The sequence below is a fragment of the Manacus vitellinus genome, unplaced genomic scaffold, assembly GCF_001715985.3.
Source record: "Manacus vitellinus isolate BGI_N305 unplaced genomic scaffold, ASM171598v3 scaffold_0_pilon, whole genome shotgun sequence".
Classification (NCBI taxonomy): Eukaryota; Metazoa; Chordata; class Aves; order Passeriformes; family Pipridae; genus Manacus; species Manacus vitellinus.
This window is the reverse complement of record NW_021938789.1, coordinates 24337293-24350098: the sequence shown is the minus strand read 5'-3', so window position 1 is coordinate 24350098 and position 12806 is coordinate 24337293. Positions and strand designations below refer to the sequence as shown.

General features: G+C 34.2%; 1 protein-coding gene across 1 annotated transcript in view; it reads right to left on the bottom strand.

Annotated features, from left to right (window-relative positions):
* Positions 1-12806, bottom strand: part of MICU3 (mitochondrial calcium uptake family member 3) — a 53630-nt gene that overhangs the window by 18999 nt on the left and 21825 nt on the right. Inside the window, 4 exon segments of the mRNA XM_029960243.1 lie at positions 4947-5042; positions 7211-7249; positions 8529-8600; positions 12724-12806. Coding sequence (XP_029816103.1) covers positions 4947-5042; positions 7211-7249; positions 8529-8600; positions 12724-12806 — 290 coding nt within the window.

Genomic DNA, 12806 nt, shown 5'->3' with positions numbered 1-12806 from the left:
AGGTATACATTATATTACAGTTTAAATTTTATTGCTCAAACATATTTAAAAATCCAGAATCATAAGACATTTTGAAATAATCATAGAATCACAGAATCAGCCGGGTTGGAAAGGACATCTGAGATTATCAAGTCCAACCCTTGATCCAACACTGCCGTGGTTACTAGACCATGGCACTAAGTGCCACATCCAGTCTCATCTTAAAAACCTCTAGGGACGGAGAATCCACCACCTCCCTGGGCAGCCCATTCCAATGCCTGATTATCCTCTCTGTAAAGAATGTCTTCCTAATATCCAACCTAAACCTTCCCTGGCAGAGCTTAAGACCATGCCCTCTTGTCTGCCTGGGAGAAGAGACCAACCCCCACCTGGCTACAACCTCCTTTCAAATAGTTGTAGAGAGTGATGAGGTCTCCCCTGAGCCTCCTCTTCTTCAGGCTAAACAATAATGAAGTAATATTTTGACTCATTCTCCTAAGAATGTTCCATATTTGCAGACAATGTGCTCTCTGCATAGGACAGGAATTTCTGAACATGTATTAATACTTTTTCCTTAATAAACAACAGAAAACTTTGAAAGCCAGAATTAAAATAGAAAGCCAACTGATTTCGACTATTTGTAATAGCAAGAGTTGTAAACAGAGGGTTACATGAAACAGAAAACTAACAAACAGAACAAAACAAACCGAAGTAACTATCATCTGTGTATAGTGATTGCACAGCATTCCACTTTTTTTACTAAATATTCATTGCCCTTAACTATTGTGTACTGCATTGATTTTACTTCTTTTACATGCATTTTACTTCATTTTACATGCATTGATTTTACTTCTTTTACAAAGAAACTCTTGATATACTGAAGAGCTAGAAGAATAATTCAGTAACAAAAGGCTCTCAAATAAGTCATAGTATTCCAACATGGCAGTGATCTTGTGAAATTAATGGGTATTTGCCAACATTTGAAATATAAAAAGTAATATACTTAGTCACCTTACTGCACCGGTTTAGAGAGAAACTTCTGTCTGAGCTTTCATTTTTCTTATAAAGACAAGATTTTATGAAAAGCAAAGAGTGGGAGACAGTAGTTTCTGCTCTTCCTAGGCAAGCTACCACCGATCAGGAAGTTTTTCTGATGACTCTAGTGTTACAGTACCAAACAGAATGCACAGTACAGGAACACAGTAAGTATTTGGGAGATGTAAAAGTACTATTTTTTTAGTATTTTTAATCACCATAATGAGAGATTATAAATCTATGGGATTTACCATAAGTATAGAAAACTCTTTATAAAGATCTGCATGTATAAACCTGTAAGCTGCACTCAGAGTCCTGTAAGTTTGACTTTATTTCATAACTGAAGAGGCTATAAATTTATAAGATAGAGAAATTCCACTTCCAAGTGAAGAAACCAGGAAGAAATTTTGAACAATATACAATAGTTCAACATCATGAAAAACCATTTTATGATGTACCAAGAAAAACCATTTCATATCTACAGTCTCTGAAATATACTATATTAATTTCAAATTTACATACCGATTTGTAAAAAAAGTAAAATGCAATATCCGTTAAGAGAGTATTTACATATCAACAACAAGGGAAAACATGAGGCAGTAACAACACAAATCCTTTCCTTTCACCATCCAAGATCTAAAGAAATGAGAGAGACTTTTCTGTTCTTTAGTATAATCAGTTTAGTATTCTCAAGATTGTATTTCATGTACCCTACCTTCCTCTTTATTCTCATATTCTTCTCCAGGGAGAAATAAGATGACAGTGTATATAGAGACAGAGAGATATTTCATGCCCTTCAATTAAGGCAGCTCTGCTCTTCAAGTGAGCAAACTAATTCAGAAAAGTAATCACTATTTGTCTTTTAATACTGTTATCCTCCACTACAGGACACAATATACTGAAATGCAGATACCCTGATTTCTTATGTCTTTTAAGCAATTAAATCCCTAAGCACATTCAAACAATTTCCCTCAAGTACACTGAAAAGATATCAAATGTTAAATTACAGCCTTTCATCTTGCAAAAACATTTCAAAACTTTAGACTTAGGTTGCATTTGCCCATATCTAAAGAACCATTTAAAAAAAAATACAATCTGTAAGTCTTTTCACAATTCCCATTTGCTTGGCCTCGCTAAATGAAAAAACCCCAAACAAAAATGTCGCTGCAGAAACTCAACCCAGTTCTGCTTCTTTGCAGAACTGCAGGCAACTGAAAAGTATTCCTGTGCTCCTTCTGCACTGATAGCATTAAATAAATTCGCTCTCTTACATGGTAAGGATAAACCCAAAAGCCTTAATCATTTAAAGCTATTGTTTACTGTTCATAATAAAACAATTTTTTTACTTTAGATCAGTGAAAATTTAATGACCACGCCTGTTTCCATGTACACAAATATGAGCCTCAATTTTGATCAAATACATTTTGCAGTCATTAAAATGAGAATAAAATCCTGCTGATTTGTTTTTACCTTTACGCTAACCATAATACAAATACAGGTAAAGAGACAAACAGGAGATAAGTGTTTCAATCACATTATTGGCTTGCTGCATAACAGCAACATCTTCTCCATTTCCTAACCTGAAGTGCATTAAATATATTTATTTTATATTCTGAAAAGTTAATTTCAAGCTTGTGATTAAAGAGGGTTGACTAAAAAATAGGTAACACTTTATAAGCATTAATTCCACTTGTAGCAACATATTCTGATAATTATGTATATTATTTATTAAGAGCTTTCTTACTGCAAATTCTTGATTTTTCAATAATGATAAATAATCTACTGATTTTCAGTTTCACTTAGTAATTCAGGAATAAACCCCAAAACTGAATTCAGTGCTAAGTGGCATATTCTAACAGGATGGTGTAGTTACTAAATTAGTAAGAGCAGAAACAGTATTGCACACTGTCCTGGAAAGAAACTAGAAGTGATGAATAACTTTTCTCCCCAAAGAGACATTTCCAGTTGATTCCCACAGCAACAAACTTTATTTACACTCTTTTTCAGCTTACACATCGCCTTCTCAAAAGCCTATCAAACAACACAGACTCTAGTGTTACTGAGCTTTATGCCACTTTCTTACTACAAAAGCTATAGTATTATTCAGATGCAAGAGGACCTGGGAGAGATAAGAATATGGATGAAAGTCAGCTGACTCAAAATTAAACCAAACGAGATAAAGATGAATATAGTGAGAAGTGGGAAATTGTCAGTGGAGAAAATGCAGAATACGGTTTTGCTTCATAAAATGATTTACAAGTGAGCAAACAGGCTTTTTACACACTTTACAGAGAACTGAAATTGATGCTGAGCATAGCAGCTGTTAAGCTTCAATTACATTGTAGTTATAGATATTAGTCGGAGGCATCAGATATTAAAAAACCTCTCTCTCTTCAAATTAAATGTGTGTAGACATTACCAAATGTAAATCCATCTACACTTGGGACTGAATTCATGCCAGCTAACTGCAGATTAAGATGACAGTTCATTCAGAAAACTCAATGCCTCAAACTTTGTAAATGAAAAGAGCAGCCTTCTCTCCCCTCTGTCTCTCTCAGCTGACTGGACAAGAGCACTGATATTCTGGGTTTTAAAATTTGGTGGAATAAATAAAGACTAATAACTGGACTAACAGTTCAGGAGCTCATCAATGTAAAAGCAAGGAAAGGAAGACTGGGTATACTGCTTTATTGCAAGATTACTATGTATGTGTTATTACTATGAATATTCCTATAAATATTGTTATAAAACTCAATTCTGTAAACTACATTTTGTTTTGTTCAAGGGCAAATGAACACAAGAAGAAAGAAATACAGAAAAGGCCTATTTGATACCTGGGAAATGTAGGTTTTACCTTAAGAGAAAAATCAAGTACCTTATTTTGTTTGGCCTATGATAATTAAAACTGAGGGATCTGACTACATTTATAAACACAACTGTGAGTAAGAAGATTAACACTAAAGAAGAAAAAGCCCTGTGAAAATTAAGGAACAACAGACTGGTATAAAGGGCCTATCAGTAAATTAGAAATAAGTCCTTTGAAGTCCTCAGGTTATTCAATAGCTTCAGCAGAGGAACAGCAGGGACAAAACACTAATTACTTTTAATAAGAAACACACATTGCTTACCAACCAAAGAAAAAGACTGTTTTACCCTGGAGATGTTTCAGTTCCTGGTTCTTTTCTCATTATGATCCTGCTTAGGAAACATGGGACTTTGAGATCAGAGTCAGTGGGGAGTTGCTGTATGTCCTTTAATGCCACAACCAGCAAAGCAATCACTCTCACTGCGTGGGGCACAGAAAAGCCTAAATGATCTAGTTTTCTGACTCTCTGAAATGATCGATACAAATAAATGTCTTACCCAAGTATCTGGAAGCAGATCATGAAACATTAATTATTAGAATTTAAATCACTATGGAAAAATATTGACTAATGTTTTGGTTACCTTAAAACATTCCTGGTTTTCTCCAATAATTAAAACAATCTTTGCATGATACTTTTTGTGAAGATAGGCTCAGATAACATATATAAAAAGTGCATTAAGGACATAAAACTTAAAGGGCTGCAAGTCTCATTAAAGTTGTCATATCACTAGACCAAGTCTAAATGGCAAAGTTTCTGAAATTACTTCTCCAACTGTGAAATACCATCACTATTAGTGTTAGAAAATGTTTCTTATAGTGAGGACTGAAGAGGACTTCATCTTCCAACTCTTTCAAAAGGTAACTTTGCTTTTTCTTGGAAATGACAACTTTCAATTATTGAACTGCACAGAATCAAATGCATTTTATCTGAGAACTTTCAGGTTTAAAAAACAAAGTAATTAAAAGGAAGAAAAGAAACAAGGTGCATAAAATAGGAAAATAATCAGAACAGAAATAAATAAAATAGAAGTCTGTTTATGGACCAGAGACAGAGGTTGTCTTATACCTCTGCAAGGTCCGAAAAGAGTGCTTGGCTTGTGCTACGTCTCAAAGTATCCCAATAGCTTCTGGGGACAAGGTCCTCTCCTTCTGTTTTAAGAACCTGCAGTTTCAAGAAGCACAGTTGTTTGAAAAACAAAGAACAACAGAAAAACCACTTATAAACTTTAAAATATTTTCCAATTGATCTTCAAACGCATGGCTTCGTTCTCTTGCTTCTAAACAGAAATTTCAACCCAGTTACATAACAATGAAAGAACACTGGTCTATCACAGCTACTTGTTTATTACTCTTGGTGGTACCAAAAGTATCACCAGACTCCACTTTCCCAAACAAAATAAATTAGAGAAAGTGTAAAGCGAAAATATTTATTAAAATATTTATTAAAAGTACATTTATTAAAAGGAAAATGACCATTTAAACTCAGCGTTTTGCCGTTGTTTTTTCTAATAATTCTGTTTTGCCCAAAATTAATAATTTATAAACTTAAGAAATGTGTTTTGTCCTTGATCAAAATATAAATATCACCATATATAAAAATAATTTCATCCAAAAATCAGGATGACATCCTTGCACTAATAAAGAAAGGCAGTAAGTTCAACTAATAAGTCTAATAAGTTCAACTTCAACAGTAACATACTTATCAGGAAAACACTGCATGTCTGATGATCAAACTTACCTTGTCTTGTGAATGAACAGCAGCTCATTCTTTCATGCATACAATTCTGTAATTATCTATCTTAAGTATTCACTGAATTTGTTCTCTTACTGGAGATTTACTTTAGTCAATGGAATTAGTACTTCTGGGTGTGCACATTTTATTTTCATTACATGCATCTCATCATAATTATCATGTTCTGGTTGGCATTTGGCCAGTGAAAGCACTCATGCAATACATGCTGAAGCGGTCTTAGACGCAAATGCAGTATGCACCAGAACATGGCTGGAAAGAATTTGCAAATGAAAATACTTAAATATTTATCCCATTTAAAACGTCATTCGATGCTTTCTATGGTCTACAGACCTCAACACTTTTCAAAAAGATAGCATTGTTTTGTAAGACAAAGTGAGGAGAAGGGCCCAACACAGCATGTTTGGACTAGCCCAGAATTTTAGGGTTGCATCTCCTTGGTCCTGAGCATCTTCAAATCCTTGGGACATCAAGGGAAACTGAAAAGGCTGCTACACTTCTTGTTTCAGTAGGAGAAATAGAACCCCCCAAAATATCAATTTTGGGGGTGGGGGATTTATTGGATACTGTGAATTCCTATATACTTTAGCTTCCTTTGCATGGAGATCTCCATTCAGATAGTAGGAGGGCAAAAAAAAGATGGAGAACACCTGGGCATCATCTTGATAAAGTGTTTGGACATGGCTGGAGTCTAGAAGGAGGATTTTTACTAAAGCTGAAAATTATTGTATGAGTAGAATGCCTAACTAGTTTGTTTTCAGTTTGAAATAGGCAGCAGCACAAGAATATGTTAACTGCTGTACAGAATGTTTCACTGCAGTAAGGCCTAATCTGAAATCCATTGAATCATAAGGCCTTACATATTCTACTACATTTTTCTCACAACATCCTGTCAACTGCATCTTTTAATTCAACAGAATTCATTCCTGCATATTGCCCAAACTGTTTGTTTCGACTTCACAGGAAACGAATCTGCACATTCCTTAGATCTCTCTCTTGCTGATTCTCTCTCCCACCTCTCAGAAATGATTGAAGAGAAGTTTACTGTCACCTACATAATACAGGGACTATTTTCTGTAAAATCCTATTCTAGTTCAACAGTGGAAGTTCTTATGTATTTGTTCTGTAAGCGAAGCACAACAACAGGAAAGCTCTCTTCAGGTTCCGTTTTTCAGGGAAACAAAGACGTAAAGGATTCATTTGACTAATTATTACTTCACATTATACACAAGTAAACAAGACAGAGCTTAATCAGCTGACTCATGCAGGATGACTTAATTTACATACATTAATTAAAAATAAGTCTATAATTTATTAAAATGTATTTTCAACTTTCCCTTAAAAATATTGTTTCCTTCATATATAAATAAAGAGAACAACCTCTCCTTCTGGTAGGCTTGCCTGTTCAGAATGTGTGCAATGAGCATGCACAATCTTTTACACAGGTAAAGATCCCTCGCATTTTTACAGATTAGCAGAAGTAATTTACTTCATGAAAAAGATAAATACAGTAAATTTTCTTATAGCATATTATCTCACTGGTGAAGACTGCATCAATTGAAAATAATTAGAGTACATACACTGTTAGTAGAAGTATGATATCCATAAAGTTGAAGACGCTGACATACAGCAAAAATGGGCCAAGCCAAGTATCACACGTCAGAATGAAGACAAAAGAAGGGAGAAAAAAAAGACAACAAAATAGGTTAAGACAAGCAAACCTTTACTTTCTATATTACTAGTCTTTTTGGTTTTTTGTTTGCAAAATGACAGTGAAGAAAAAATGGTTTATTTTCAATCTCATTCTTCAAATTTTCAAAAGAGAAGTACAGATTTGTAGAAGTTACTCTCAGGAGAAAAGTGCAATTTTGCAATCTTTATGTTTTCCAAAAGCTCTTCCCTTGTGTGTACCTTTCCTTTTTTCAAAATTAACAGTGTGTGTGAGATTCAACAACTGACCTAGCATTTTGAAAAGCTGAGCAGGAGAGGGTGGGAAGGTTTAAAAAGTATTAATTCTTGAAATTCAAAATTCTTATGATTTCAGGGACAAAGAACTGAGATCAAGCATCTACGGTTGCAAAAGGATAATGGACACCGTGAGAAGTTCCGTGCATGTGTCAAAATGTTTCTTATAGCAAAGAATTTTTTCCATAAATATGCAAATTGCAAATGAACGTCGTTTGTTCTGCTGTGGTCTTGACAGACATTTGTACCCAATTTTTACTTTTCCAGCAGCAAAATAAGTACCTGCTACTGCTGCCATCCTTCAGACAAACCACCACAGACTCATTTATTTCTGACTTACCTTTCTTATGTCCATAAGAAATGCAAATTTGACATCATGTGAGTATCCAATATTCCATAAAAATCTATTCAGATTCATATATATAACTGAAAATATTTTGCATTGGTCATAAGCCTTATTTAGTAAAGACTTAAATTTGGAAATAGAATCTAAGTTCACTTGTAATATTTCATAATCTATTTTAAAACTATTGATAACAAGCATCAAGACCAGTATGTCTACATGAACAGCTTTAGTTAGTTATGAAAGCAAGAGTCTTGGTCTTGTCACCAAGATCTCTCACTGGGTCATTACTATTCACTTTTCCCTAGATTTAAAGACTCCAAATGCAACCAATGGTACTGTCATAACATGTCATAACCACATTTAAACATTATTTTTTCCTTTATATAATATACTTACTTTTTTTTTAGCAACTGCAGTTTAGGATAAATGCTTTTTTTCTACATATAAGGTTATGCATATTCTTTTAACAATATGAATTTAGTGTTTGAAAAAAAATAGTGATTACTGAAATATATACACACACAATTTTGTCCTACATTGAAGAAAGTAAACCAACTCCCAGTTGCAACTATTCTGATTTTACTTACCAGCATTGCACGTTTTTCTTCATCTCCTCGTTTTTCTCTCTTCTCATTTTTTTTCCTGAAGATCTCTTGGAGCTAAAAACCAAACCATTTTATTCATATTTATTGTTCAGGCTATTTCACATGTATAACAACCTTTCATCATGAGAAAACTACAAACAGGATTAAAATGTAGCTCTTTACTAAAATAGTGGTGTTTCAATGATCTTTTATTGTTCATAGCATGCCTTTATGTTCTTTCTGTGACTTAAACCATCCCACAGAAAGGAAAAAGGAAATATTTTTTTCCACAAAGGAAGGCTAACAATTCTACTTGGGAGCACAATATTAAGAACATCCTATTTAGCCAATCTGACCTATATAAAAAGGGGGAGTTCCAGCCTTTTTCACCACCTCAAGGCACATTCTTTCTTGTTGGGTACTAATTAGTATCTGTGTAGTTACACCATCAGCTGGATCAATCTTTTTTTCATACTGTTAGTTTCCAACCTGATCAGTTCTTAACTCCTGCTGGCACAAGGGAGGGGTAGAAACACCTGGTGACGGTGAAACATTCCCCTTCAGCAGCAACAGACTACTACTCAAGAGTAATTTATCAAGTACCCTTTTTTTTCAAGTCTGTTCAAAGAATACCTCCAGGTCTTGTAAAATACCCCTTTCACAACTATCTCAACATTAAGAGCTTTAAACATGACTTCTGAGAAAACCTCAAATACAAGATTTCAAACACAGATTCTTGAGCATATTTATTTTTGTAAAGTCTTCAGAGTATGAACTGGTTTGTACTTATCTTTCTTTGTAAGTATCTGTTTTATTTAGATCTTTTTATTTATAGTAATGCCTATTAATATTCCCAAACCATTGGAAAAAAGTGTCACAGTGTTTACTCTTCGTAGCAAGAGAGTGCAGTATTAACTATGATATCACCTAGATCTCTACCAGTAAACTTCAGTTTTTAAAAAACTGCAGGTGAAAATATTGTACTGTCACTTGTAGCATTTGTTAGCCTCTAAGTGGGCTGAAAAAAGAATAAATACTGCAGCTGACAAATTCATCCTATCTGGAATACGGTATTTTCAGAACCAAACACCATGGCATACAGACACAGTTGTGGCAGTCCTTTCAAAGACCTGATTTTACCTACCAAGAGTCTGATAAAACCTGATACTGCCATGGCATCCACACAGCTCCCCAGGGATCGGAATGTGAAACATAAAGTGTGTGCGATAAATTTTGCAAGGAAATTTTCCAAACTAAATTTCAGGATATCACTATTTCAGAGAAGGCAGATGACTAAGACAAGGGGATCAGCAAGCTTTACTGCAGGCGTATGACAATATTGAAACAAAAGAATACAGCGTTTAGCGATTAAGTAGCAAAACACATTTATAAAAAACATGTTATGAATTACTAAAATTGACTACAGTGTTCTGGAATTTCCTATAAGGCAAATACAGACCAGAATATTTTGTGTGTCACTATACCTATTTTTGAGTATGGATAAACTTACAGATCTTGATATTTTTTTCTAATTTTTTGCAAAGCTTCACGCCCAAATTACTGTAACTTATGCTGACAAGGAAAGAGTCATGACAGGACATCTAGCTGTATGGCCTAGAGTACTACACAGTTTGCAACCCAGAACAATGGAAAGAAAAGAGTTAAATGAAGAGAGAGAAGTAGAAAGAAAGTCCCTTGTGAAAAGTGAAGTGACACGCCATCAAGCAGGAGCGAAGAGTGGCAGTAATTGAAAAACCAAAAAAGACTGGTAAAAAGCAATGCATCCTTGGATATATTTTCCCTGCCACAGAGGCAAAGGGAGTAGGATTCTGTTGCATACATCATTAAAGCACTTGCTAAACTTCTGGAAATGGATCTTTTGTTCAGAAAGGGTGCTATAGGATACCAGTGAGTAAAAAAGTGAATTCAAAGAGGGTCTAGGAGTACTTTCATAGGAACATTGTTTGAAACAGGATAATGGGATTGACTACCGAAGGCAGCAAAAACAGGATCTCCTGTAACAAGGCAACACAATACGTCTGTTCCCTGACCTCAACCCTATTACATAAGCAAAAAGGGAAGCACAAACACCATGGAATTAGTTTACAAAAACACTAAAGCTGCTAACAGAAAAATTATCAAAATTTTAACTCTTCGCTACATGTACTATTTTCCTCAAGAATCACCCAACATGTGATCCCAAAACAAAACTCTTTAAAGCTTCTTTATTTGCAAAACTGAACAGTACTAACTGTACTTCCAATTTTGTGTTGATAGTTGCCTGTAATCTATGGATAAATACTTTGCAAATGCTGGACCAAGTTCAAATGGTATCCTTTGAACAGCCTCCTGCTTCCAGGCAGAGAGGGTATGACGCATCATATTCAAAGTGAGTACAGAAGCCAAATGTATGCTCTGGGGTCAACTCTATCACAGTTGGAGCATCACTGATTCAACTGCTATTTTCAAATTTACTTTTAATTACACAAACATTATCTATCTACCTACCTACTTCAATATTTTTCACTTCAGATCTACCATTCTGACTTACAGGTTTTGAACTAATTTTTAAGTGTCACTGACACTCTAATGAAGCAGAGTTATGCTCAGGTTTAATCTATATGAATTTGTTAAATACAATCATAGGTGAAGGACAGTATATCTAATGTTTGAAAATTAACCTTTCTTTTTTTAATGCACCAAGTCTCCTAAGAGAAAACGTATAAGGAGAATTTTTTGCCAGGGACCATGACAGACAGTAAATACATAGTAGGATGTGAAGGAGACTATAAAAACATAGTTAGAAAGAAAGATGCAATATCCATAGTTAAATGTTGTCCTTACTTCCCACTTCACATGCTTATTTTATTTCATTTTTAGCATTAGTTTCTGAAAGATGAAGCCTCCTGCTTTAATTTTCTCCCATTAGCTATTGTGATGGAAGTCCTTTTTTTAAAACAAAAAAAGTTTTCAGTATTCCACTACATTCTGTGTTATTGAATCATTAGAAGTTTTCTTTTTTTTTCTTCTTCATCTATTTTTCCTTTTGCTAATTAATCCAATGCTTGCTATTTTGTTCCTCCAATTGGAGATGTATATTAGGAATTAGCACATACAAGGATGCGTACATTTAAATTTAGAAGACAAAAAAGTTATCAGCATGCCACAATTTGCAAGTGGTTTCACCTTACAAAATAAATGACACCTGCTCTGCTTAAGCTATGTCACCAGAAAACAAGCCCCCAGACCTCAGATGTAACTTCCTTGAAAAGGAGAACTGAGGGAAGTTCAGTCCTTAAAACTAAGCACAGTTTCTTTCACATTTTTGTTTTCTTTAGGTTAGCACAGTTTATCTGAATCAATTATGAAACTGCACACAGGAAATTAGGGTGTCTTTGTTTTAAATAAAATGGGATCACACACTTAAATACACTCCATGTGTCTGTTTTGTTCTTTATATTTTGTTCCATCTTTTTCAGTGTGGCAGTGGACTTTTTCTCATGTGTATTTACTGTATTTATTTATAAGCTCAACTATATAAAACTCTGTGAAGATAAAATTTATGTCTTCTGCAAATGTCTTTTTTTTACGAGCATCTGATTCGATTCTTGTATATATTTTATTAATCATCTGTACTTGTTCAGTAAAAAACAAAGGCCTTTGTGCAGTTTACATCACTAACCACAAAATTTTAGATGGTAGTTTCTAAAAACCTGAACTAGATATATGTACAATATGTTTTATTTAACTACAAATCTTGTCCAAAACAGGTGATAGTGTCCCATTATGTCAGTCAGTATTTTCAGGTTACTTGAAATTATCAGCAGAATGAATGGCAAAGTGAAGTGGTCTCCCAGGAAAAGATTCTTTTGCAAGTCCCTTATGATTATAGCAATTAAGTAACTCTGCTGACAATTGATACAGCTATATTAGTTTAATAGCCTAACTATATGTGAATGTAGAAGCAATTAAAAAGATACAGAATAAAAACTGGAATTAATCTTAAAAAATCATTATATACAACACATCCATGCACTGTAAGAAGGAGTTACTATTTTCAATTAACATTATAATAACCATTTATATTAAATAAGGCAAATAAACAACTGCACTCAGTGAAGAATAGCTTGTATGCTCATAACTATTGACACCATCACATTTGTTTCAAGATTACTTCAAAACCTGAAAATATACGTACCACTAAGAATTCCTTTTTGTCCACCATTTCATTGCCATCCGTATCAAACATGTTGAAAGCAATTCTAAAACCTGCATGTGGCT